At 47.7% G+C, this 27,567-nt stretch overlaps 3 protein-coding genes across 3 annotated transcripts; 1 reads left to right on the top strand and 2 right to left on the bottom strand.

Moving 5' to 3' along the window:
- Positions 1–14: 14 nt before the first annotated feature.
- Positions 15–7,079, bottom strand: PIFO (primary cilia formation). Its single transcript, XM_030965554.1, has 6 exons — positions 7,055–7,079; positions 5,766–5,908; positions 4,621–4,719; positions 2,892–3,031; positions 1,198–1,324; positions 15–83 (listed from the first exon to the last, which is right to left on the bottom strand). The coding sequence occupies exons 1-6, from the start codon at positions 7,077–7,079 to the stop codon at positions 15–17; spliced, it is 603 nt and encodes a 200-aa protein (XP_030821414.1).
- A 2,207-nt stretch (positions 7,080–9,286) lies between these two features.
- On the bottom strand, positions 9,287–13,862 carry LOC115913666 (acidic mammalian chitinase-like). Its single transcript, XM_030965824.1, has 10 exons — positions 13,823–13,862; positions 13,141–13,170; positions 12,290–12,491; positions 11,949–12,005; positions 11,679–11,844; positions 11,442–11,566; positions 11,204–11,309; positions 10,944–11,129; positions 9,503–9,622; positions 9,287–9,421 (listed from the first exon to the last, which is right to left on the bottom strand). Exons 1-10 carry the CDS (start codon positions 13,845–13,847, stop codon positions 9,287–9,289), a joined length of 1,152 nt encoding a protein of 383 aa, XP_030821684.1. The 5' UTR covers positions 13,848–13,862.
- Positions 13,863–16,025: 2,163 nt separating this feature from the next.
- LOC115913663 (acidic mammalian chitinase-like) lies at positions 16,026–20,738 on the top strand. Its single transcript, XM_030965814.1, has 11 exons — positions 16,026–16,143; positions 16,692–16,721; positions 17,692–17,893; positions 18,138–18,194; positions 18,299–18,464; positions 18,577–18,701; positions 18,834–18,957; positions 19,065–19,250; positions 19,561–19,680; positions 19,762–19,903; positions 20,479–20,738. Exons 1-11 carry the CDS (start codon positions 16,026–16,028, stop codon positions 20,736–20,738), a joined length of 1,530 nt encoding a protein of 509 aa, XP_030821674.1.
- Positions 20,739–27,567: the final 6,829 nt, after the last annotated feature.

Raw genomic sequence — 27,567 nt, 5'->3', positions numbered from 1 at the left:
AAAGATATTTTTCCTCAGCCGTGGTACAGCTTCAGGTACGCCTCTCTGCCCTGGTTTTTCTGGAATTTTTTATCCACAGTCATCTAAAAAAAAAACCCCAAAATTCGCATTAAAAACAATGAAAATGCGCCAGAAAATGAAAGGGCGAGACCTAAAATTGGGATTTAAATCAGATTTTTGTGCCAGCTTAGCCCCATGAGGCAGTGGAGGCCCCGCTTTGTTCATTTTGGGGGGGAAATTGGAGAAAAATTCTGAGTAAAAGGGTTTTTTTGGAAGAGTTTTGCAATCGGGGATTGTTTGAGAGAACAATTTTGTGTTTTGTGCTCTGGGCAGGGAAAAATGCCAAAAAGAAGTGGAATTTTGAAGGAAAAAAGGAAATTTTCTCTCTCAGAAGTAGGAAAAAATAACAAAACAGAAAAAAATGGGAATTGAAAAGGGAATTTTTATCTCTCAGAAGCTTTGAGGCAGGGAAGGAGAAAAAAAGGTGGAGGAAATGGGAAATAAAAAGGAAATTTTCTGTCTCAGAAGCACTGGGGTAGGAAAGGATTTTAAAATAGAGAAAATATGAAGTTAAAAGGAAATTTCCTCTCTCAGGAGCAGGAGTGAACAACAAAATGGTGAAAATACAAAGTAAAAAGGAAATTTCTTGTCTCAAAAGAGGGAGAGTACAATAAAATAGTGAAAAAATGGAGAAAAAAAGGAAATTTCTTGTCCCAAAAGCAGGAGAGGATAATACAACAGTAAAAATGGGAAATTAAAAGGAAATTTCTTGTCTCAGAAGCACTGGGGTAGGAAAGGATATAAAATAGAGAAAATATGAAGTTAAAAGGAAATTTGTTGTCACAGAAGGAGGAAAGAACAATAAAACAGTGAAAATGGGAAGTGAAAAGGAAATTTCCTGTCTCAAAAGAGGGAGAGGATAATACAACAGTAAAAATGGGAAATTAAAAGGAAATGTCTCAGAAGCGCTGGGGTAGGAAAGGATAACAAAATAGAGAAAAATGAAGTATAAAGGAAAGTAAAAATGAAGCAAAAAGGAAATTTGTCATCTCAGAAGGAGGAACGAACAATAAAACGGTGAAAATGGGAAGTGAAAAGGAAATTTCCTGTCCCAGGAGCAGGATAGGAAAACAAACCATTGAAAATATGGAGTAAAAAGGGAAATTCCCTGTCCCGTAATCTCGGAGCCTTCCTCACCTTCTGCACCTGCATCTTCACCATCCTCGGGGCCAGCTGGGGCAGCGCTGCCCAGTCGGGAGCCCCAAACCTGGAGGGCCACGAGACCTTCTTGGTGAAAGGCTCCCGGATGTCGTAGGTGCCAGGCCTGGGGGGGGACAGGAGCCGTTCATCTCGTTGTTTGCATCGTTTATTTATTGATTTATTTATTTATTTAAAGGCATTTTAATCTGCGTTTTGGGGCTGGGTTTGGTTTAATTAAAATGTCCCGGTGTTGGCCGAAATATCCCGATGTTCACCAAAATATCCCAATGTTAATAAAAATATTCCAATGATAATCAAAATATCCCAATGTTAATCAAAATATTCCAATGTTAACAAAAAAATATTCCAATGTTCACCAAAATATCCCAATGTTAATAAAAATATCCCAATGTTAATAAAAATATTCCAATGTTAACCAATATATCCCAATGTTAAGCAAAATATCCCACTATTATCCAGAATATTCCAATATTAACCAAAATATTCCACTATTATCCAAAATTTCCCAGTGTTAACCAAAATATCCCAATATTAACCTAAATATTCCAACATTATCCAAAATATCCCAATGTTAACCTAAATATTCCAATATTAACCAAAATATTCCAATGTTAATCAAAATATCCCAATGTTAACCTAAATATCCCAGTGTTAACCTAAATAACCCAATATTAACCTAAATGTCTCAATGTTAACCAAAACATTCCAATATTAACCTAAATATTCTAATATTATCCAAAACGTACCAATATTAATAAAAATATTCCAATATTAACCAAAATATTTTAATGTTAACAAAAAAAAATCCAATATTAATCTAAATATTCTAATGTTAACCAAAACATCCCAAAGTTAACCAGTATATCCCAATGTTAAGCAAAATATTCCAGTATTATCCAAAACATCCTAATGTTAACCAAAAAATTCCAATGTTAACCTAAATGTCACAATATTACCCAAAATACCGCAATGTTAACCAAAATGTCTCAATATTAACCAAAATATCCCAATGTTGATCAAAATACCCCAGTGTTATAAAAAAAAAATTCCAATATTAAGCTAAATATTCCAATGTTAACCAAAATATTCTGATATTACCCGGAATATCCCGATGTTAATCAAAATATTCCAATGTTAACCAAAATGTCCCAATGTCAACTGAAATATCCCAATATTAACCAAAATATCCCAGTATTCCAAGTATTCCACAACACTCCAATGTTAACCCAAATATTCCAATATTAACAAAAATATCCCAATATTATCCAAAATGTCCCAATGTTAAGCAAAATATTCCAATGTTAACTGAAATATTCTAATGTTATCCAAAATATCCCAATATTAACCAAAAAGTCCCAATGTTAACCAAAATATTGCAATGTTAATCAAAATATCCCAATATCATCCAAAATGTCCCAATATCATCCAAAATGTCCCAATATTAACCAAAATATTCCAATATTAACCAATACTTTTTGCGATAAAAAGCTTATTTTTTGGAGATAAAAAGTCTTCTTTTTTGGGACATAAAAATTCTCTTTTCGGAGCTAAAAAACCTTCTTTTTTGGCACATAAAAAAAATTTATTTTCGGAGCTGAAGATCATCTTTTTGAAGAGAAAAACCGATTATTTTTTGTTTTATTTATTGAATGAGCGGAGGCTTGCCTTACCCGGGGTAGCGGTCCCTGTCCTGGAGGCGGTTCGGGAACCGGGGGCTGCTGGAGCAGAACGGGGCCGGGGCCGGGCCGGGCCGGGCCGGGCGGGGCTCAGCCGGGAAGGGCCCGTAGGCGGCGGGGCCGGGGGTCACGGTCTGGGGAAAAGCAGCCAAAAACCGGGAAAAGCAGCAAAAAAACCCCAGGGGAATTCAGGGAGAATCCACCCCCAAAATTGTACCACGTTCCTGCCCAAAATTCCACCGCATTCTCACCTAAAATTGCACCACGTTCCTGCCCAAAATTCCGCCACATTCCTGCCCAAAATGCACATTGCCGCCCAAAATTCCACTACATTCCCACCCAAAATTGCACATTCTCAACCAAAATTTCACATTCCCACCCAAATTCCACATTCCCACCCGAAATTGCATATTCACACCCAAAATTCCACACATTCCCACCCAAACTGCACATTCCCACCAAAATTCCACATTCCCCCCCAAAATTGCACATTGCCACCTAAAATTGCACCAAAATTCCCACCCAAATTCCACACTGCCGCCAAAATTTCACATTCCCACCCAAAACTGCACATTGCCACTCAGCTCAAAATTCCACCACATTCCCACCCAAAATTGCACCACATTCCCACCCAAAATTGCACCATGTTCCTGCCCAAAATTGCACATTCTTACCTAAAATTGCACATTCCCACCCAAAATCGCAAATTCCCACCCCAAACTGCACTGCGTTCCCACCCAAAATTTCACGTTCTCAACCAAAATTTCACATTCCCACTCAAAACTGCACATTTCCACCCAAAATTGAACATTCCTACCCAAAATTGAACATTCCTACCCAAATTCCACATTCCCACCTGAATTCCACATTCCCACCCGAATTCCACATTGCCACCCAAAACTGCACATTCACACCCAAAATTCCACCACATTCCCACCCAAAATTGCACATTCCCATCCAAAATTCTACATCTCCATCAAAATTCCACATTGCCACCCAAAATTCCACATTCCCACCCAAAACTGCACGTTGCCAGTCAACTCAAAATTCCACCACATTCTCACCCAAAATTCTACCACATTCCCACCCAAAATTGCACGTTGCCACCCAAAATTGCACATTCCCACCCAAATTCCACATTCCCACCTGAAACTGCACATTCACACCCAAAATTCCACCACATTCCCACCCAAAATTGAACATTCCTACCCAAATTCTACATTCCCACCCAAAATTGAACATTCCTACCCAAATTCCACATTCCCACCTGAATTCCACATTGCCACCCAAAACTGCACATTCCTACCCAAAATTCCACCACATTCCCACCCAAAATTGCACGTTGCCACCCAAAATTGCACATTCACGCCCAAAATTCCACCACATTCCCACTCAAAATTGCACGTTGCCACCCAAAATTGCACATTCCCACCCAAAATTCCACCACATTCCCACCCAAAATTCCACATTCCCGCTCAAAATTCCGCATTCCCACCCAAAATTCCACATTCTCGCGGCAGCAACCAGGGCGTGGCACGGCCGGGCTGGGCAATATTTTGGTTGCTTTTCCCATAGTTTTGTTTTGCTGCTTTTCCCCTGTTTTTTTTCTGCTTTCCCCCCTCTTTTTGGCTGCTTTTTCCCTCTTTTATTTTTTTTTGGCCACTTTTTGCTGCTTTCCCCCTGTTTTTTGCTACTTTTTCCTTCTTTTTGGCTTTCCCCTCACCTGAGCCTTCTGCTGGAAGCGCGGGGCTGTCCTGGCTCCCATCACGTAGCCCAGGGTGCTCATGGGCCGGGTGCTCAGGGAGGACTGCAGGACGTTGCTCTGCAGTTTGAGAGCCAAAATCATTTATTAACATCATTCAAAGGCATCCTTTGCAGGGCAGAGTCAGCTGAGCAGCAAACGTTATTCCTAATAGAGTTATTCCTAATTATTCCCTTAATTTCTGACTCTTCCAGACCCTCAGGGATCAGGTGGGAAAGGAGATAATTCATTTTCCCAGGAAAATTTCCTTTTTCCATCCTGCAGTGGGTTTGCAGGGCAGGAGTGCATGATACATTTCCTATTATTATTCCCTTAATTTCTGGCTATTCCTAAATATTTCCTTATTTTTATTCCCTTAATTATTCCCTTCATTTCGGACTATTCCAGAACCTTGAGGATCAGGTGGGAAAGGAGATAATTCCTTTTTCCAGGTGGATGTGGGACATCTTCCAGCAGGTTTGCAGGGCAGGAGTGCAGCATGAAAAGCAGATACATTTCCTATTAAACTTATTCCTAATAATTCCCTTAATTTCTCGCTACTGCAGAGCCTGGAGCAAAGGAGATAATTCCTTTTTCCAGGTGGATGTGGGACATCCTGCAGTGGGTTTGCAGGGCAGAATTATCTGAGCAGGAAATGTTATTCCTAATAGGATTATTCCTAATAATTCCCTTAATTTCTGACTATTCCAGAACCTCAAGGATCGGTTGGGAAAGGAGATAATTCCTTTTTCCAGAAGGATGTGAGACATCTTCCAGCAGGTTTGCGGGGAGGACTGCATGGTACTATTCCAATTAAACTTATTCCTAATAATTCCCTTAATTTCTCACTACTGCAGAGCCTGGAGGGAAGGAGATAATTCCTTTTTCCAGGAGGATGTGGGACATCTTCCAGCAGGTTTGCAGGGCAGGAGTGCAGCATGAAAAACAGATACTATTCCTAATAAACTTATTCCTAATAATTCCCTTAATTTCTTGCTACTGCAGAGCCTGGAGCAAAGGAGATAATTCCTTTTTCCAGGAAGGTGTGGGACATCTTCCAGCAGGTTTTCAGGGCAGGAGTGACCCTATAACTTCTATAAAAACCCCAAAATGAAGGAGGAGCTCACCTCTGGCCCCAGGTAGGAGCCTGGCCCCAGGGAGGGGTTGCCCCTCACCCCCAGCACCTCGATGCCCAGCCTGTCTGGGGCGTAGCTGTAGGGGAACGTTTTCCGTTCCTGAGTTGTCCCGAAGGAGATGAGCTTGGCCACAGCTGGGGGACAGGCACGGGGAAATGCCAGCAGTGGGATAAACAAGGTAAAAAAAAAGAGAGAAAAAAGAGAAAAAAAGGTGACCATGAGATGTTCTCTGCCTTCATCCCCCTGCCCTGGGTATTTGGGAGGGGTTTGCTCTTTGCCTCAAAGCCACGAGGGGCTGAGAGGGATGAGGGATTTGTCTTTCCAAACTGATTTGTTTTTCATAAGAAAATGGATTTGTTTTTCACAAGGAATGACAGATTTGTCTTTGCCCCGGATATTTGGGAGGGGTCTGCCCTTTGCCTCTGCCTCATTCCTCTCAGACCCTTCTTCATAGCCACGAGGGGCTGAGAGGAATGAGGGATTTGTCTTTCCAACCAGATTTGTTTTTCACAAACAATGACAGATTTGTCTTTCCAAACAAGCTGTGGGTCTCCTGTTAGATAAAACCAGCGCTGAGAGAGAGAAGAAACCATGGGAAGGATTCCCATGAATGGAGATCCAGCCATGGATTGGATTCAATCCATTACCACGGTTGATGAACGGGAAAAAAAAAAGATATTTGCCTTTACAAATATCAAATGCTGATAAATGAAATTGGATATTGAAAGGCGAAAGAAACAATGGGGGAAAACCCTAAATTCTGTAATAATTAAAAATGAAAAGGGAGGGTTGTACATTAGAGGAGAATCTCTGGTATCAGGTGTTTTGGGATGTCTGAACCTTCCAGATACCTCAGAAATGGGGAAAAAAACCCTAAATTCCGTAAGAATTAAAAATCAAAAGGGAGGGTTGTACATTAGAGGGGAATCTCTGGTATCAGGTGTTTTGGGAAGTCTGAACCTCTCAAGTACCTCAGAAATGGGGAAAGAGAGAGGGAAATTGGGATAAAAATGAGCCTGGTCCTCCAGAAGTTGGAGAGACCCCAGGGGAACACCCCATGGCCTCTCCCTTTATTGGAATAAAGTCAAAAGACTCTGTCTCTTTTTTGGACACAAACCTCTGATGTTTGTGGATTAATTTTCCTGACAGGGCAGATTTTCCCCATTCTGAGCAGGGAACTGGGATCTGAGAGGATCCTGGAGCAGCTGATGGCAGCAGGGGGAGGGTGAAGAGAAGAAATCCCAGCCCCTCCAGGTGCCCCCACCTGGACCAGCTCTCACCTTTGGGCTCGTGCCGCGCTGCCATCCCGGCCGGGCACAGCTGCGGGTGCTACGGGCACCAGGGAGCCGGGAAAAAGCCAGGATTGGGCATTTCCCTCTGGAACGGGCCGGGCTGGCTCCGGGCAGCAGCCCCGGCCTGTGAGGTCACAGCGCTGGCGATGTGACAGCAGCTCCTGCCTCGGTTTCCGTGGCACTGCCAGGGTGGGGCGGTGAAAAATCCCCGGCTGGGAGGAAATCCAAAACCTTCCCCGAGCACCAGTGTGAGCGTCAGAGATACGCATTGTATATTGGATTTTTGCAAGTGTTAAAATTCGTCTTATATGTATGATTTTAAAGTAACTTTGTCATAAAAAGATAGTTTTCATTTCTGTTGTTACTTAAACTTAGTAGTGAAATGGCTGATATGTGTTATATCTATAACATAATATCTATAACAACATATATCTATATCATAATATTGGCTTTTTGTAAGTATTAAAACGGATTTTATATGTGCGATATTAAAGTAACTATGTTATAAAAATATGGGGTTTTATTCCCATGTTGTTAATTAAACTTAGACATAGTAGTGAAATAGATGGTATAAGTGATATAATATGTGTTATAGATACATAATATTGGCTTTTTGCAAATATTTAAATGGATTCTATATGTGTGCTGTTAAAGTAACTTTGTTATAAAAATATAGTATTCATTTTGTTGTTAATTAATCTTGGACATAGTAGTGAAATGGCTGATATGCGTTATAGATACACATTATAATATTGGCTTTTTGCAAGTATTAAAATTGATTTCATATGTATGATTTTAAAGTAACTTTGTTATAAAAATACAGTTTTCATTTCTGTTGTTAATTAAGCTTAGACATAGTAGTGAAATGGCTGATACGTGTTATTGATATATATTGTAATAGTGGCTTTTTGCAAGTATTAAAATGCATTTTATATGTGTGATGTTAAAGTAACTTTGTTATAAAGATATGTGTTTTATTTCTGTTGTTAATTAAGCTTGGACATAGTAATGAAATAGTGAATAGTGAATTTTGTGTTAAAATGCCCGCTGGGATGGGATAACATCCCAAAACCACAGCCAAGAAACACACATGCTCTAAAAAGGCAGAGCAAGGAGGGGCCATGTAAAATAGTTCCCGAATATGTAAATTAGTTTGTGGATATGCATAAGGACCTATGAATATGCAACAGGCTGCTGTAACTAAAGGTATTTAAGGGGAATCCCCGAGGATAACAGGGTGCTCTTGGGTGACCCCATAACCTTTGTCCTTGTCTCCTGTTGTCCTTTATTAAACTTTTTAACCTGTTTTTCACACCTTTGCTCTATGGTCCTTGCTCTATTGTCCTTTATTAAACTTTTTACGTTTTCACAGGTGGTTTTGTCTCTTTTGCTCTATGGTCCTTGTCTCCTATTGTCCTTCATTAAACCGTTCACATTTCCACAGAAGAGTGAACGTGTTTTTCTCTCCTGAGAGAATCAGGAAGTGACAAAATACAAAGGAAGAAACGAGTGGAAACAGGAAGTTGCTGGGTTTGGGTAAAGGTTTATTGAATCATTGTCGTTGTGTGCAAGGGGATCAGAGGGGTCTTTGGGCTGGATCAGGATCAGGATTGAGATCAGGATCTGTCACTGCACCTCCAGCAGCTGCAGGAATGTGAGGACTGTGCTGTGAAAAGAAAGCAGAATTTTCCTTGATGTGACACATGAGTAATGCCATGGCTGACTCCCACAATTAAATTAAATATCAATTAAATTAAATTAATTTAAATATCATATATATATTTTAGGAGAAGTTTTATAGATTTATAGTTATGTTTTACTCCCCCCTTGTGTTGTTGTTATGGGGTGGGACATTTGGGAGGCTGGGATTGTTACTATTACAACACCTGACTTCCAATTAAGATTTAAGGAAGTGATTTCCACCACTGGATAGGGAAGGAGGAGTTGATGGACAAAACTTTGGGAAGGACTAAAGGGTTAAAAGGCAAAACCTCCATTGCATGGACGAGCACATGCTGGGGGAAAAAATCCTTTAATATTCTCTCTATTAAGTCTTGTGTTGTATTTTTTACAAGGTTTTAAAAAACCTCTTAAATTTTTTGGAAGTGAGTACCATTTTTCACACTGGGGAAGGGATGATGTTTGCAATGCCCCCTTGCCCACCCCTCCGTGTCCTTTGGGGCACACAGCCCGTGTCCCACCCTGTCACTCACAGCACGCTCACAGCCCCAGGCCCCTCTTGAGGCTGGAGATCAGTGGGTATTTGCCCTGGTGGCAGAAGTTGCCAGTGAAGTCATCCAGGTCGATGGTCCACACCATGGCCCCTCCAAAGTTGTTCTTCTTCAGCCAATCCACCTGTGGGGAGGAAAATCACAGTGAGCGCCAGGAATTGATCCCACAGGAGAATCCAGCCCCACCCCAGCACAGCCCCCAGACCTTGAGGCCAAAGCTCTTCTCGTTGTCGTAGCCGACCCATTCGTTGGCCTTGTAGGCGTAAGGGACATCCTCAGGGGCATCCCAAACCTGGGTGGCTCCAGAGCTCAGGAAGGTGCAGATCTAAGGAGAAAGAGCAGTGGGAATGTGAGCCAGGTTAGGAACCCAAGCCTGGGTGGCTCCAGAGCTCAGGAAGGTGCAGATCTGGGAGAAAGAGCAGTGGGAATGTGTTGCGGTGTGATGTCGTGGTTTGCCTCAGATACCCCAGGTTTCTCGCTGAAGATTCCTTCCCCAGGTGTGTCAGTCACCGCTCCTTTCCCCTCCCAGCACTGTCTGTCGGTCCTGGAATTCCAGAAGGGATTGGCAGATCCAAAGGATGCCCTCTACCCCTGGGGGGCATTGGGCCATCCAGGTGTCCTTTGTCCCTTTGTCCCTCCCCTCCTGTCCCTGCTTGGTGGCTCCCTACCCCTTCCCTGCCCCTCTCCCCGGGGTTCAAAGGAGCAGCAGCCACGGGCTCAGGGAGTTCTGTTGGAGCTGGTGCTGCATTCAGAGGCCTGTGGGCCAGAATAAAGCTCTGGATCCAAACCCTCCATGAGAACCGACTCCTTTCCTTCACCATCGCCTTAAAGCTTCTGTGCCAGAGAGAAACCTGAGGAGCAGCCCCTGGTATGGGGGAAGCACCACCAGAGCTCCTGCAGGCCTGGACTTGTCCCCACGGGCCCAACTGCAGCACCCAGCCAGCCCAAAGTGTCTGTGGGGTGAAACACCACACACCAGCAGGCCAAAAGTGTCTGTGGGTGAAACACCACACACCCAGCCAGCCAAAAGTGTCTGTGGGTGAAACACCACACACCCAGCCAGCCCAAAGTGTCTGTGGGGTGAAACACCACACACCAGCCGGCCAAAAGTGTCTGTGGGGTGAAACACCACACACCCAGCCAGCCAAAAGTGTCTGTGGGTGAAACACCACACACCCATAGAGCCAAAAGTGTCTGTGGGGTGAAACACCACACACCAGCAGGCCAAAAGTGTCTGTGGGGTGAAACACCACACACCAGCCAGCCCAAAGTGTCTGTGGGGTGAAACACCACACACCAGCAGGCCAAAAGTGTCTGTGGGGTGAAACATCCAGCCAGACAAAAGTGTCTGTGGAGCAGACCCTGTTATGGAGGGAAGCTCCATCCCACCATCACCAGGCTCCTGCAAGCCTGGACTTGTCTCCACATGCCCAACTGCAACACCCACCCAGCCAGAAGTGTCTCTGGGTGAAACACACAGTGCCACTGTTTGATTCAGCAGCAGGGCCAGACAAGCTCAGGCACGTCCTGTCTGGCAATACTGGCGATATTCCAATAGGAACGTGAGCCAGGTTAGGAACTCCATGCTGGGAAGTGCCAGCAGTGTCTGGGCTGCCCTTGCAGTCCAGGATGAGTCCCTCACACACCTCGTAGTAAGCCAGGAGCCCGGCCTCCTTGGTGTAGGGCCCTGCAGGGCCAGGCCCGGAGCTGGGGGCTCCGATGGCCGTGTTGGATGGGTTCTGCAGGGTGAAGCTCTTTCCGTAGGTTGGGAATCCCACCAGCAGCTTCTGGGCTGGGGCGCCGTTGTCCTTCCAGTAGTTCATGGCGTATTCCTGGAAAAGGCAGCAGGGTTCAGGCTGAGCTGTGGCAAGGGGAGCCCCGGGCCAGAGGCCCCAAAGGCACTCACAACACTGAGGGTGCTGCCGCTGCTGAACAGGGGGCTGTTCTCGCCCGTGGAGCCATCCCAGGGCCCGTGGAAGTCGTAGGTCATGACGTGGATGTAATCCAGGTACCTGCAGGGAGCGGGGCTCTGTCCTCACCTGAGGGCCTGGAGCTGCCATCACCCCACCCTCAAGGGCTCTTTCACTTCAGCACTGCCAGGAAATCCCTCAAATCCCACCAGGGACCCCAGGGTGGTCACTCACTTGCCCAGCTCAGCGATCTCATAGCCAGACTGGATGGTGGAGAGTCCTCCAGCCACAGCAGCAGTGACCATGAGCTGGGGCCTGTTGGTCTGTTTGGCTTCCTGCTCGAAGGCTGCCACCATTTCCTGAGGGATCCAAGGCACAGGAATCACCTGGGGGCTTTCAGGGCTGAGGCTTTGCAGCCCCCAGGGCTCAGAGGCCAGAGCTGTGGGCAGCAGAGCCTGGAGCCAAGCCCACCTTAACCAGGACGGTGAAGAGAGACTTGTCCTGGGCAGGGCTGCCCCTGGAGCCGGGGTATTCCCAGTCCAGGTCCAGCCCATCGAATCCGTACTGGCGCAGGAACCTGACCACGGAGTTGATGAAGGTCTGGCGGTTCTGGGGTGTGGAGACCATGGTGGAGAACCTGGGCAAGCAGAGCAGGACCGAGGTGGGGTTGGAATCCAGCCTCTTCCTGCTTTCCCTCCCTGTCCTGGGAGTCATTATTGGGAAGAGCTGGTTTGGACTCACTTCTGTGTGCCGAAATTCCATCCTCCGATGGCCAGCAGGGTCTTCAGCTTCCTGTTCCTGCAAGGAAGGGAGAGGAACTGGAATGAACCCAAGGGTTTGGTGTCACCATGGATTTTCAGCATGGGTCCCTTGGATGAGAAAGGCCAAGAGCCACTGTCCCCATGCTCAGAGGACGGAGCTGACCCCATGTCCTGCCTTGGCCGTTTCTCTGTCCCGCTTCACTCAGCATCTTTGTCACCAAGAAGGACAGGGAGGGAGCAGAGAAGGGCAGAGAAGGACAAGGAGGGAGCAGAGAAGGGCACAGGAGGGAGCAGAGCCCTGCTGAGGCTCCCAGCACTCACTGGTTCTTGAGGCCATTGAAGGACTTGTAGAGGGTCTCGTCGTTCCACTCGTAGGTGGTGATCTCGTTGTTGTTCATGCCGGCGAAGGCGTAGATCAGGTGGTTGCACAGGTTGGGGTCGATGTTCTCGGGGGTGTATCTCCCCTCACCAGGCCTGTACTGGGCCCAGTTGGTGAAGTAGCAGGTCAGCACATAGGCAGTGCCTGCGGGGACACAGCGGCCATGGAGGGGCTGCAGAGCCCAGCACGGCCCGGCCCTGGGCACGGCATCCCCACTGTGGGCACAGCTCCTGCTCCACACTGCAGGGCAAGATCTGTTCTATTGCCATCTGCATGGCAGCTGGCTCCTGTCAAGTGGGCAGTTTGCCTTATCTCCTCCCTGGGGAGGGGACACCTGCTGATAACAGCTATTGGATGTCACTGCATGGCTGATAAGAGCTACAGCATCCCATTGGGAGATGTGAGCCCAGAAGGACCCAAGCATTGCTACCCAGATATGATCTGGAGATTCTGGAACACCAGCACGGCTTCTGCACTGGATTGCCCATTCACATTCCCCATTTCAGGGGACGCTCCTGCCTTCCTCAGCAGACCCCTGGCTTTCCAAACCCAGACATCTCCGTGTGTGGGCACAGCTCCGCCAGAGGCAGCGGGGCCGGGCGCCCTGGGCACCCTGGGGCAGCCTGGGCTCCCCCCAGCCCCGCAGCCCCAGCCCTTCCTCCCCGGGCTGGGCAGGGCTGGCTCAGCAGCCCCGGGCCCGCAGCTCCCGCCCGCTCCGGCCCCGCTTCGGGCCCGGCCGGCCGGGCAGCGCGGGGGGCAGCGGCGGGAGCTGCGCCGCCGCAGCGGCACCTACCGAGCTGGGCGTTCAGCAGCAGGGCCAGACCTGGCAGGGACAAGGAAACAACGCACGGTCACTGCCGGGCCTTGGCAATGCAAACCTCTGCAGCAAGGCGCTGCTCCCAAGCTCAGGCACAACAGTTTTAGCAAAACATTTCTCCATGCACTTCATTTCTCCAAGCGCTTCATTTCTCCAAGGGTTTCATTTCTCCAATGATTTCAGGTAAAAGCACCAAAAAGAACCCAAACAGATGCCAAAGGAATCATTTGGTTATAGGTTTAAATCTAAAAGCACATTTCAATTGCAGCCTGCAATGAACTCTGTCCATGCTCAGGCAGAAGAGTTTCACTAACATTTCTCCATGCGCTTCATTTCTCCAATGATTCCATGTAAAAGCACAGAAAAGAACCCAAACAGATGCCAAAGGAATCATTTGGCTTTCAGGTTGAAGTCTGAAAGCACATTTCCATTGCAGCCTGCAATGAACTCTGTCCATGCTCAAAGCAGAGCAGATCCCCAGCCCCAGCAGCGCTAAAGAAGAGAAATTTCCCTCCCCAAAGGAAATTGAGAAATCTTTGACAGGAAAGAGAGAGCAGCGTTTTTATCCCTCCACCCCCCGTGCAGGCAGCAGAGCAGCAGTGCCAGAGCCCCCAGCCCTGCTCAGGAGGGCACAGAGCTCCAGCCCAGCAGCACTCACCGGTGAGCACAGTGAGCTTGGCCATCCTGGACCAGACTGATGTGCTCGGGCTCTCTCCCTCTTTTATACCCTGCTCCTCTCTGCTGCCAACGTGGGACCGACAGGGATGGACAAACATTACGAAACTTGGCAGGGAGCAGTGTCACCAAACCTGACACCAGCACAAGGGGCCTGGGCTTTCCAGCTGCAGGGGTCACTGCCGTGGGGCTGTGCCACATCCTGGTGCTGCAAGGGCAGATAAAGAACGGGATTAGATTGTGGGATTGTTCAAATGTTCTTCCAAGCACAGCTCTGTGTCCCCGCAGGGACCGATGGCTGCAGGGCTGACCTTGTGCTGTCCTTGAGCCCTTCCCAGGGGCTGGCACTGCCAAAGCCCAGCTCTGGCCTTTGCCAGCCTTGGCTGTCCTGGGTGGCAGCGGCCCCAGGCAGGGCTGAGCGGGGCTCTGGCTCCAGCCCCGGCACTGCTGGGGGCTCTGGGCTCACTCGCTGTGGGACAGAGGGACCTTGGGGCTCTGAGCTCACCTGGGCTCTGCTCAGGGAAGCAGACACAAGGAGTCCCATCACGACAGAAAAACCACAGCGCTTTTTACTGAGTCATTCTCCACCTGAGAAAAGTTCTTCTGTAAGAAGCGTTGTTTTTGTCATCTTCTTTCCCTAATCCCCTGACACCCATGGTCACAAGAACAAGTGGGAGGACAGCGCAGCAGAAGCTGATTCTGATTCACTTTGTTTGCATCAACCCTTGTGCCACACCTCTGTTTTGGTAATTCCCGTGTTGGTGTTCCCAGCAACCATGGAGTGGGCAGGATGAGAGTTTTACCGGGAAGAGTTTTGCAGCAGGAAAAACCCAGAGTGGTGAAATCTCTCTGCAACCCAGCGCTGGAATGGATGGAAGGTCCCTGTCTGCTCTTTTTAACGGGAATTCTTTCAGCAAGGACCAATTCTTGTGCCCTTTGTTACCTCCCGCACTCCCAGGGAACCCACAGCAAAACACCTTCGTTAGAACAGGAGAAGGGCACGGAAAGTCCTGAAGGAAAAGTCCCGAAGGAAAACTCCAGGATTTGTTACCCCCACATGAAAACAAATCAGTGTTCTTGAGCCTGCCCCAAATGCTCTCATTTCCAGCCCCAAATGCCTTCCCTGGATAACAGAGCTGAACATGCTCCAGAGGTCACTGAGTGCAGGATTTTCCAGATCTATCCCGGTTGAATTTGTACCCTGGGACTTTATCAACCAAGAAAAACATTGGAAAAATACTCCTTGAGGATGTTGTCCTGTTATTAGCTGTATCCCACCCCGTGCCTGCACCAAATCCCAAAGGCTCAGGCTGGCACGTTTGAGTGTGCAGGTCAGCCAGCACCTGATACCAGGCTGTTTTCCAGGATTCCAGTCATCCAAGGCTGGGTGACCTCCTGGAAAGGCACCTTCATGTCACCCCACAGGGAATTAAACCTCCCAGTGCAGGGACACAGCCGTGTCCCCACTCCTGAGTGGGGAAAAGGGAAGAAATCCCCAGTCTCCTCACACAGGGGGAGAGCTTGGAGTCTCCATTGGGTCAGAAGATGGAAATAAAATATGGAAAAAATATTTTGAGGCATTTAGCTGATGGAGTTTCACTTAGGGAAAAATGGCAATGATCAGCAATACAGGGGTGTCTCAATTTGGGAAAGAGCTGAGCAGGAAAAGGAGGGGACAGATGTGAGAGGAAAATTAACTGGGGTCACGTTCCAGGGTGTCCCTTGTGGAGTTTAACCTCCAAGAAATAAAAAAATTCCTCTGCTTCCCTGAGCAGAGCCCAGGCGAGCTCAGAGCCCCAAGGTCCCTCTGTCCCACAGCGAGTGAGCCCAGAGCCCCCAGCAGTGCCGGGGCTGGAGCCAGAGCCCCGCGCAGCCCTGCCTGGGGCCACTGCCACCCAGGACAGCCAAGGCTGGCAAAGGCCAGAGCTGGGCTTTGGCAGTGCCAGCCCCTGGAAAGGGCTCGAGGACAGCACAAGGTCAGCCCTGCAGCCATCGGTCCCTGCGGGGACACAGAGCTGTGCTTGGAAGAACATTTGAACAATCCCACAATCTAATCCCGTTCTTTATCTGCCCTTGCAGTACCAGGACGTGGCACAGCCCCACGGCAGTGACCCCTGCAGCTGGAGAGCCCAGGCCCCTTGTGCTGGTGTCAGGTTTGGTGACACTGCTCCCTGCCAAGTTTCGTAATGTTTGTCCATCCCTGTCGGTCCCACGTTGGCAGCAGAGAGGAGCAGGGTATAAAAGAGGGAGAGAGCCCGAGCACATCAGTCTGGTCCAGGATGGCCAAGCTCACTGTGCTCACCGGTGAGTGCTGCTGGGCTGGAGCTCTGTGCCCTCCTGAGCAGGGCTGGGGGCTCTGGCACTGCTGCTCTGCTGCCTGCACGGGGGGTGGAGGGATAAAAACGCTGCTCTCTCTTTCCTGTCAAAGATTTCTCAATTTCCTTTGGGGAGGGAAATTTCTCTTCTTTAACGCTGCTGGGGCTGGGGATCTGCTGCTTTGGGGTGGGGTTCGTGCTCTGCTTCTGAAAGCATTTCTTTGGCATCTGTTTGGGTTCTTTTCTGTGCTAATGGCATTGCAGAAGAGTGCAGAATGTTAGAAATGTGCTTTCAGAACATTCAACCTGAAAGCCAAATTATTCCTTTGGCATCTGTTTGGGTTCGTTTCTGTGCTTTTACCGAAATCATTGGAGAAGTCAAACCCTTGGAGAAATGAAGCGCTTGGAGAAATGAAGTGCATGGAGAAATGTTTTGCTAAAACTGTTGTGCCTGAGCTTGGGAGCAGCGCCTTGCTGCAGAGGTTTGCATTGCCAAGGCCCGGCAGTGACCGTGCGTTGTTTCCTTGTCCCTGCCAGGTCTGGCCCTGCTGCTGAACGCCCAGCTCGGTAGGTGCCGCTCGGCCGGCGCAGCTCCCGCCGCAGCCGCCGCTGCTGCCCCCGGCCCGGCCGGGCCCGGCGAAGGGCCGGAGCGGGGCGGGAGCTGCGGGCCCGGGGCTGCTGAGCCAGCCCTGCCCAGCCCGGGGAGGAAGGGCTGGGGCTGCGGGGCTGGGGGGAGCCCAGGCTGCCCCAGGCTGCCCAGGGTGCCCGGCCCCGCTGCCTCTGGCGGAGCTGTGCCCACACACGGAGATGTCTGGGTTTGGAAAGCCAGGGGTCTGCTGAGGAAGGCAGGAGCGTCCCCTGAAATGGGGAATTTGAACCATCCCCACCCCTCTGAATTGCTGTAAATTTTAACTTCAAGGGATCTCAGGCAAAAAAATATGGGAGTAGGAAATAACAGTTCTTTAATAGGGAAGAAAAGGATAAAATAAGCAATGCAGTAAACTAGAACAACACTGACAGAGTCAGAACACAACCTGACACCCTGTGGGTCAGGGTGCTGGCAGCAGTCCCATTGGAATTGTGGCTCAGCCCTCCTGCAGTGTCAGGGGTGGTTCTGCTGGAGCAGGGATCCTGGAGAAAGCTGCAGTCTCTTCCTCTGAAGATCCAGGGAAGGGGCAGCTGCTGTTCCTCTGGGAAATCCAGTGCAGAAGCTGTGCTGGTGTTCCAGAATCTCCAGATTATATCTGGGTCGCAATGCTCGGGTCCTTCTTCTGGGCTCACATCTCACACTGGGATGCTGTAGTTCTTATCAGCCATGCAGGGACATTCAATAGCTGTTATCAGCAGGTGTCCCCTCCCCAGGGAGGAGATAAGGCAAACTGCCCACTTGACAGGAGCCAGCTGCCATGCAGATGGCAATAGAACAGATCTTGCCCTGCAGTGTGGAGCAGGAGCTGTGCCCACAGTGGGGATGCCGTGCCCAGGGCTGGGCCGTGCTGGGCTCTGCAGCCCCTCCATGGCCGCTGTGTCCCCGCAGGCACTGCCTATGTGCTGACCTGCTACTTCACCAACTGGGCCCAGTACAGGCCTGGCCTGGGCAAGTTCACCCCTGAAAATGTCGACCCCTGTCTGTGCAACCACCTGATCTACGCCTTCGCCGGCATGAACAACAACGAGATCACCACCTACGAGTGGAACGACGAGACCCTCTACAAGTCCTTCAATGGCCTCAAGAACCAGTGAGTGCTGGGAGCCTCAGCAGGGCTCTGCTCCTTCCTGTGCCCTTCTCTGCTCCCTCCTTGTCCTTCTCTGCCCTTCTCTGCTCCCTCCCTGTCCTTCTTGGTGACAAAGATGCTGAGTGAAGCGGGACAGAGAAACGGCCAAGGCAGGACATGGGGTCAGCTCCTTCCTCTGAGCATGGGGACAGTGGTTGGGGGTGCTGTGGGCATGCAATAATTCAGGTTCCTGCCTCTTCTCCTGCAGGAACAAAGATCTGAAGACCCTGCTGGCCATTGGAGGATGGAATTTCGGCACACAGAAGTGAGTTCAAACCATGTCCAGCCCTAAATGGCAATGTGGGGAGATAATCAGAGGAGGAAGGGGCTCCATGGAAACCTCACCTCTCTCCTGCTCTGCTTGCCCAGGTTCTCCACCATGGTCTCCACACCCGAGAACCGCCAGACCTTCATCAAGTCCGTCATCAAATTCCTGCGCCAGTATCAGTTTGATGGGCTGGACCTGGACTGGGAATACCCCGGCTCCAGGGGCAGCCCTGCCCAGGACAAGTCTCTCTTCACCGTCCTGGTTAAGGTGGGCTTGGCTCCAGGCTCTGCTGGCCACAGCTCTGGCCTCTGAGCCCTGGGGGCTGCAAAGCCTCAGCCCTGAAAGCCCCCAGGTGATTCCTGTGCCTTGGATCCCTCAGGAAATGGTGGCAGCCTTCGAGCAGGAAGCCAAGCAGACCAACAGGCCCCAGCTCATGGTCACTGCTGCTGTGGCTGCTGGACTCTCCACCATCCAGTCTGGCTATGAGATCGCTGAGCTTGGCAAGTGAGTGGCCAGCCTGGGGTCCCTGGTGGGATTTGAGGGATTTCCTGGCAGTGCTGAAGTGAAAGAGCCCCTGAGGGTGGGGTGATGGCAGCTCCAGGCCCTCAGGTGAGGACAGAGCCCCACTCCCTGCAGGTACCTGGATTACATCCACGTCATGACCTACGACTTCCATGGCTCCTGGGAGAGGAACACCGGCGAGAACAGCCCCCTGTTCGCCGGCCCTGCTGACAACGGCGACTACAAATACTTCAACGTTGTGAGTGCTTCTCTGGGACACTCGCAGCTCTCAGATCCTCGGTTGGATTTCAAGGAATTCATCCTTCAAATCCTAGCAAAGGCTCGAGCGGGAATGGTTTCTTGCAGGAATACGCCATGAATTATTGGAAGAGCAATGGTGCCCCAGCTGAGAAGCTCCTTGTGGGATTCCCAACCTATGGAAAGAGCTTCACCCTGCAGAACCCATCTGACACCTCTGTTGGAGCTCCAGCATCCGGCCCTGGCCCTGCTGGGCCCTACACCAGGGAGGCTGGAACTCTGGCTTACTACGAGGTAGGGATGTTCCATCACATTCCTCGCTCAAATCATTTGGAGGAATTGATCAGGAAGCTCCCACGGAGTTTTCATTTGGAGGAATTGATCAGAAAGCTCCCACGGAGTTTTTATTTGGAGGAAGCGATCAGGAAGCTCCCACGGAGTTCTCTGCATGGCTCAGGCACAGAGCTCTCCGTGGAATCACCAGGAAGGAGTTGGCACTCAGGGAGCAGGGAGGCAGCACAAAACCAGAGGAGAAAGCCAAGGCAAGGGCAGAGCCTGGGCTTTTCCCTTCTTGTGGATAACATTCCTGCTTCCTTCTCCTTAGATCTGCTCTCTCCTGAGCTCTGGAGCCACCCAGGCTTGGGATGAGCCCCAGGATGTCCCCTACGCCTACAAGGGCAGCGAATGGGTCGGCTATGACAACATCAAGAGCTTTGGCCTCAAGGTCTGGGGGCTGTGCTGGGATGGGGCTGGATTCTCCTGTGGGGTCAGATCCTGGGGCTCACCGGGAATTTCCTCCCCACAGGTGGACTGGCTGAAGAAGAACAACTTTGGAGGGGCCATGGTGTGGGCCTTGGACATGGATGACTTCACTGGGGATTTCTGCAAGGAAGGCAAATACCCGCTGATCTCCAGCCTGAAGAAGGGCCTGGGGCTGCAGAGTGGTGGTGAGTGGCTCCAGGACAGCAGGAGCAGCTCCTTGATGGAGGCTCCCAAAATTCCTGCAGGGATGTGGGAGGGATGAAACACTTTGAACCTTTTCCCACCCGAATTCCAGATTGTCTTCCCCATCTGAGCCGCTGCCTCCCCTCACTGAGGCTCACAGCAGCAGCAGGATCTCCTTGATGGAGACTCCCAAAATTCCTATGAAGGATGGGGAGGAATCAAACACTTCCAACCCTTTCCTGCCTAAATTCCAGACTGTGTCCCCCCCTTCTCCCATTTGAGTCTCCCACCACCACCAGCAGCAGGAGCAGCTCCTTGATGAAGGCATGGGAGGGATGAAACAACAGGAACATTAAAATAAACCTTTTCCTGCTTGAATTCTTGAATTCCAGACTGCATTCCCCCTTCTGAGCCCCTTCCTGCCATCACTGAAGCTCCCACCACCACCACCAGCAGCAGGAGCAGCTCCTTGTGGAGCAGCTCCTTCATGGAGACCCCCAACCTTCCAGTGGAGGTGCGGGAGGGATGGAACACCAGGAATGTTAACCCCATTCCCGGTTGAATTCTTGCATTCCAGACTGCGTTCCCCCCTCTGAGCCCCTTCCTCCCATCACTGAGGCTCCCACCACCACCACCAGCGGCGGCTCTGGCGGCTCCGGTGGCTCTGGCGGTTCCGGTGGCTCTGGATTCTGTGCCGGGAAAGCCAACGGGATCTACGCAGACCCCAACAACAAGAAGAACTTCTACAACTGCCTGAACGGCCAGACCTTCGTGCAGAGCTGCATGGAGGGGCTGGTCTTCGACCCCGCCTGCTCCTGCTGCAACTGGCCCCAGTGATTCCCAACCCTTTTCCAGCCAGTCCATCCCTCGGATTTAATTGCGTGCAATAATGATGATTATATAAAGCTTTCTCAAAGCAATCCTCTCTGTCGTAGCTTTATTTTTTGGGTGTTTTCATGCTGTTTGCTCTCAGGGAATCCTGGAGAGCGTGGCTGTTAAAATTCCCGACAGCAGGTGTCAATGTTGCCTGCTCTTCTTCCCGGGCGTGGAGGGATTTTCCAGGAGTTTTTCAGAGATTTTCCGGCAACATTTGGAGAAGAAAAGTGGTTGCAGGCCAGAAATCTGAGTTGTTGTTCCTCTTTGATCAGCCACAAATCGAGATATGAGGTGGAGAGGAATTTTTTTGCTCCATTTTATAGAAACGGAGCACTTTGATAGGTAAAAAAAAAAACCAAAAACAAACCAACCAAAAACCAGGATAAAAGCAGTTTGTTTCTCCAGGGCTTTAGAGCCTGTGGGAGACATGGAATCATGGAATTCCAGAGTGGGCTGGGTTAGAAGAGACCTCAAAGTTCATCCCATTTCAGCACAGGCCATTCTTCCTGTTTGGGACAGCCAGGAAAGATCCTCTCTCTCCGAGTCCCACCAGCTATAAATAAAAATAAAAATAAAAATAAAAATAAAAATAAAAATAAAAATAAAAATAAAAATAAAAATAAAAATAAAAAATAAATACAAATACAAATACAAATACAAATACAAATACAAATATAAATAAATAGAAATAGAAATAATAATAGAAATATACATATAAATAGAAATAATAAGAGAAACATATTTCTATTTATACTAATATTTCCATGTGTATTTCTATGTATAAGTAGAAATAAATAGAAATAGAAATAGAAATACAAATAGTATAAATAGAAATATACATAGAAATATACATAGAAATAGAAATATACATAGAAAAAGAAATATACATAGAAATAGAAATATACATAGAAATAGTATAAATAAATACATCTATACCTATACCCATAAATATGGATAAATAAATATAAATATAAATCTAATTAGAAATAGAAATATACATAGAAATATACATAGAAATAGACCTAGAAATAGAAATATACATAGAAATATACATAGAAATAGACCTAGAAATAGAAATATACATAGAAATATTAGTATAAATATAAATATGTTTATAAATATTTTATAAATATAAATATAAATGGCTCTCTTTTCAAGCTGTTTCCCCCAATCCCAGCTCCACCTTCCCCTGGAATTCCACTTCCCTCCTCTCCACAGCCCATGGAAGCAGCGCTGATTTCCAGGTCCCAGCCCTCCCCTCCCGGGGGAGGTTCCTGCCTCCCTCCTTCCCAGAAATACCGGCTCTGACTCACCCCATTACGAAATCCTGCAGCCAACCCCCGGCTCCTCCAGGCTCCTTTGTCCCCCTCTTGTCCCCGGGGATGTTTGAGGAGCACCCAGAAGAGTTTTCCCCTGAGGATTCCATGCCCTGCTGCCCTCTCCCATTGTCCATCCCTCCCATCTTCCCCCACTCCTCATTTTCCCTGCTCTGTAAACAAACCCTGAGCCTCTCTCGGGTGTGTTGTGAAACAGCTCCAGCTCAATTTCTGCCCGTCCTGTTCCCCAAATAACCCTGGCTCTGCTGGGCTGTGGGAACCCAGCACATTCCGGATGACTCAAGATCCTGGCAAGGGGCTCAGAGACCTTGGCACAGAGTCAAAATCACCTGTGCCTTTGACTTTAACCCATGGAAACAATTCCCAACGTTGTGTGAGGAGTTACAAGCCACAAGGGTTTGAGTAGAGTGATAGTGTGTTTGTCACTGGGGTTTTTAGAATGGGGGTTCAGGAGGTAAGATGGAGGAATTTGGGCATGTCCTGTCCTCCTTCTCCTTCTCCTTCTCCTTCTCCTTCTCCTTCTCCTTCTCCTTCTCCTTCTCCTTCTCCTTCTCCTTCTCCTTCTCCTTCTCCTTCTCCTTCTCCTTCTCCTTCTCCTTCTCCTTCTCCTTCTCCTTCTCCTTCTCCTTCTTCCCTCCTCCTCCTTCTCCTCCTCCTTCTCCTCTTCCTTCTTCTTCTTCTCCTCCTCTTCTCCTCCATCTTCTGCTGTGATGGTGGCATTTCTGGGTTGGTTTAGAGCAGAGACAGACTGTCTTAACAAAGGTGATAGGCATTGGAAAATTATTGTAAATGAAGCACAGGTAGTTTTTAGTATAAAAAGCCAACACCACCCCAAGGGTGGTCACTGTGCCACAGCCCGACCCGCTGGACAGATCTCAGCAGGTCAGAGAAAGAATTGTGATAGATAAGGGAAAATAAACAACCTTGAAAAGCAGAGCTGAGGAATCTCGACTTCTTCAGTCGTGGGGCTGGGAAAAAAGAGACTTTTTAATACCTTTTAATACCTTTTTAATGCCTTGGGCGTCATTTCAAGCACAGAAATCCCAAGAGGCTGGCACCTCCCTGGCATTCCCTGGAGCCTTCCCAGAGGTGCTGAGCTCCTGGGAACGGGCTGCAGGTCCTTCCACCCATCCCCAAGTCAATCCTGATGTTATTTCCTGCCTCTCCAGGCCTTCAGACAGATTCCCTTATCCTTTCCCTGCATTTAAAAATCTCCATGCACAGCAGAGGTGGGAAAAGGAGCTCCAGAAATGCTGGATTGATGTGAATGAGCAGGCACGTAGGTGTTGTTTTGGCTCAGGAAATATCTCATGGATCATTGGAGCTTTGTTTTACTGGATTTTCCTTTATTTCTTTTTTTTTTTTTTAATGGGCCTTATGTTGCATGAAATTTTATCATTATTATTTTTTATATATAGCCCTGATCTCTTAAAAATTGGATTTATTAAAGCATGTAATCTCCCAAAATCCATTTAGGATTGGTAAAGCATCTCCCAGCCTGAACTAATATCAGCTGTTATTTAAGGGAATAACATATAATAATAATATTTAGGGGAATAATCCTGCTCCCAGCCAGGATTCCCCATGGAACAGGAGCTGCTCCCACCCTGCCAATTCCCAGCATCTGCCCTGGGACAAACTGGGAGAGCCGGGGGTGAATCCATCCCCCAGCACAGGGGGTGGGGACAATATCCTGAATTTCCTCCTGGTTTTATTTTTTTTTTTGAGGTTTGGACCTCACCAGGACCTTGGAAGCACCTCCTGTGTCCCTGTATTTAATAATTTGGCTAATTATGAGTGTATTCATCAGAATGTACTTTATTTCTTATTTCTTGTTGGGAGATAGAATTTGTTTCTTGTTGTGAGATAGAAATAGGTGGAATTTCTAATTAGAGTTAGAAAGGTAAAAGCAGGCTTAAAACTTTAAAAAGGGTATCAAGAAAAATGTATTAACATTAACTAAGAGAAAGAGTAATAAGAATTAGAACTAAAAGAAAGAGTAATAAGAATTAGAAAAAAGAGCAATAAGAACTAGCACAAAATAAGATTTAGAACAAAAATTTATTAACACTATCCAAATGAAAGAGGAATAAGAATTAGAACTAAAAGAAAGAGTAAAAAAAATTAGAACAAAGAGTAATAAGAATTCGAACAAAAATTTATTAACAGTAACTAAAAGAAAGAGTAATAAGAATTAGAACAAAGAGTAAAAAGAATTAGAACAAATTAAGAGTTAGAACAAAAATTTATTAACACTAACTAAAGGAAAGAGTAATCAGAATTAGAACAAACACTTCTCTTTCCCCTACAACCTTTTCTTCCTTACTGACAAAACCTAAAATTTTTATACTTCTTTTATATACTTTTATACTTCTAGAATATATATATAATATATATATATTTCTAGAAGACATATACTTTATACTTCTACTTATATACATTTTATACTTCCAGAATAGTTTTTTTTTTGGTTCATTTAGGGAGAGAAATCCCCTTGAACCCCTCCTAGGATGCTCTGCCCCATCCCAGCCCATCTAATTCCAGTTTAAACCTTTCTGCTGAGGCAACATCTGCCTGTCCCCCCTAATCCCTGCTCCAGAGCTGGAGCCATCTGGGCAGGGAAGTTGGATCAGCATCCCATGAAATATTTACCACAGACAACCCAGCTGATCCCACGTTTCCAGCAAAAAAAACCATCAAAAAATCAAATAAAAGGGTTTTAAAATGGGTGTGGATCATCACACCCCCCACCCCAGCACAGGGGAGCTCCTCTCATTCACAAACATAAATTCCTGCTCGTTAAAATAAAGGATTATTTAGTGACTACAAGGAAATGGCCTGGGAGGAAATGAGGTGCAGTGCAAAGGAGCAAAACAGGCCAAAACTAAGCTCCCAGACGTTGCAAAAGCAGGGGAAAAAATCAAGGAGGAACACACAGCTTGGAGGGGAAGATATGAGGGACGTGGCATGGATACTTAAAAAAAAAAAAAAAACCAAACGGATTTTTAATAATTTAATGACATTTTGAGCCCAGCTTGAGCAACCAAATAGCCTCTAAATAAAACATTCCCTGCTGGAGCAGGTGCCCTTCAACCTCCCTGGGCTTAAAATAGCTCTGGAGTCAGGCTGAGCCCCCAGTTCAGCTTTCCTGAGCGGGGTTTAAAGTGACCTTCACTTGGGCAGGGACATTGTCTCTGTCCCCACGCTGGCTCAGCCACTTGGCCTTGTTTGGAAATAACACGAATTTCCCTTCCAAACCTTGCTGGATGGGGTTTATCTCCCACCGCCCTTTTGTCCCTCTCAAGGTTTTTTGGTTTTTTTTGGGACAGAATTTCCCATTCCCTCAGCAGTGCTTAGGTCAGCAGAGCAGGGGAAAACCTGACATGAAAAATTAAGGGGAATGAATTAAAAACCTGAGTGAAAATTAAGGAATGAAGCCAGAAATTGGGAATATTTCAAGGGGGTGGGTTGGGGGTTATTAGTTTTTTGAGGTTGGGATTGAAGGTATTTGAGATGTCTGGATTTAGGTGTTTATTATTTTTTATTAGTGAAACAGTCCTATGAGATTTGTAGTTTTTATTAGAAAGGTAAAAATGGTTAACTATATTTTGTTATAAGGTCTTTTAAGACTAAACTATTTAATTAAGAACTGATACTTAGATCATTTTCCCTTCTAACCTAATAATTGATCTTTTGAAGTTTGTTATGTGGCCTTTTCCTGCCCTGGACTGGATCTCTCCCATTCCTTCCCCACTTCCAGGCTGGATTCAGCCCCTCTTCCAGACATCCCTGACATTCCTCTCTCCTCTTCTATTTCCCAATCCTTTATTTCTCCAACAGGGAATAGAACAAACCTGGGACACGGAACAGGATCTGTTTTCCGGATGACAATTCCCTATTTTCTGGCAGGAAAATAGGGACTGGATCTCTCCCACTCCTTCCTCACTTCCAGGCATCCCTGAAGTTCCTCTGTCCTCTCTATTTCCCAATCCTTTATTTCTCCCACCCCCTGGTTCTGTCCATTACTGGGACACAGAACAGAACCCATTTTCCTGCTGACAATTCCCTATTTTCTGCCAGGAAAATAGGAACTGGATCTCTCCCACTCCTTCCCCTCTTCCAGACATCCCTGACGTTCTTCTTCCCTCTTCTATTTCCCAATTCTTTATTTCTCCCGCAGGCAAGAAAACAAAACTGGTACACAGAACGGGACCTGTTTTCCTGCTGACAATTCCCTATTTTCTGCCAGATATTCCCTATTTTATCCCAGATTCCCTGGACTGGATCTCTCCCACTCCTCCCTCACTTCCAAGCTGGATTCAGCCCCTCTTCCAGACATCCCTGACATTCCTCTCTCCTTTTCTATTTCCCAGTCCTTTATTTCTCCATCCAGAACTGGGACACAGAACAGGACCTGTTTTCCTGTTGACAATTTCCTGTTTTCTGCCAGATTTTCCCTATTTTTTCCCAGATTCCCTGGACTGGATCTCTCCCACTCCTTCCTCACTTCCAGGCATCCCTGAAGTTCCTCTCTCCTCTCTATTTCCCAATCCTTTATTTCTCCCACCCCCTGTTTTCTGTCCATTACTGGCACATGGAACAGGACCCATTTTCCCCCTGACAATTCCCTATTTTCTGCCAGATATTCCCTATTTTTTCCCAGATTCCCTGATCTGAATTTCTCCCACTCCTTCCCCACTTCCAGGCTGGATTCACCCCCTCTCCCTGGACATTCCTCTCTCTGGGACCCCTCCAACCCCAGCCCCTCTCCAGCAGCCCCCCGACATTCCCGGGGCTCTCCTGGGCTGGGATTCCATCGGGATCTCCATCTTTGGCAGCCTGGCTGTTCTCCTCAGCCCTCCCTGGCAGGTTTTGCTCCCACGTCATTTGTTTTGGAGCTCCCTGCTGCTCGCGCTGACGTGCGCGGGGCCGCGTCAGGCGAGGGAAGCGCGGCCCTTTTTTGGGAATTTGGGATTTGGGAACAGCTGGGCTCTGTCAGCTCCAGGCATAAACACTCCAGGGTTTATTTCTCCCACCCCTGTGCTCAGCACAATATTTTCCTTTCTCTTTAAGAAGCATTTTGCTGCTGAGGGTGGAATTCTGCGCCAGAATTCTTTTTAAGATTTGATTTTTTTCCCCCCCATTTCAGCCTCTCCAAAGCAGCTGTGTCCCCTTTGGAAAGGGAAAAGATCCTTTTTCCCAAAAAATTTGAGAGTTTTGAGTCCTGAGGGAGAACTGGGGCACTTTTTTGGGGGGGGTCAGGAGGTTTGTGGAGGAGTAAAGGAGAATCGGGGACTTCAAATGCCTGGGAAAGGGGGATTAGAAAATGGAAAGATAAAAAAAAAGGGGGATAAAAAAGGGAGGTAAAAAATAAAGGGGGGTAAAATATGGGATAAAAATGGAGGTAAAAAATAAAGGGGGATAAAAAAGGGAGGTAAAAAATAAAGGGGGGT

Source organism: Camarhynchus parvulus, chromosome 26 (genome assembly GCF_901933205.1).
Source record: "Camarhynchus parvulus chromosome 26, STF_HiC, whole genome shotgun sequence".
In the NCBI taxonomy this organism is placed as follows: Eukaryota; Metazoa; Chordata; class Aves; order Passeriformes; family Thraupidae; genus Camarhynchus; species Camarhynchus parvulus.
This window is presented reverse-complemented; position numbering and strand designations above follow the sequence as displayed.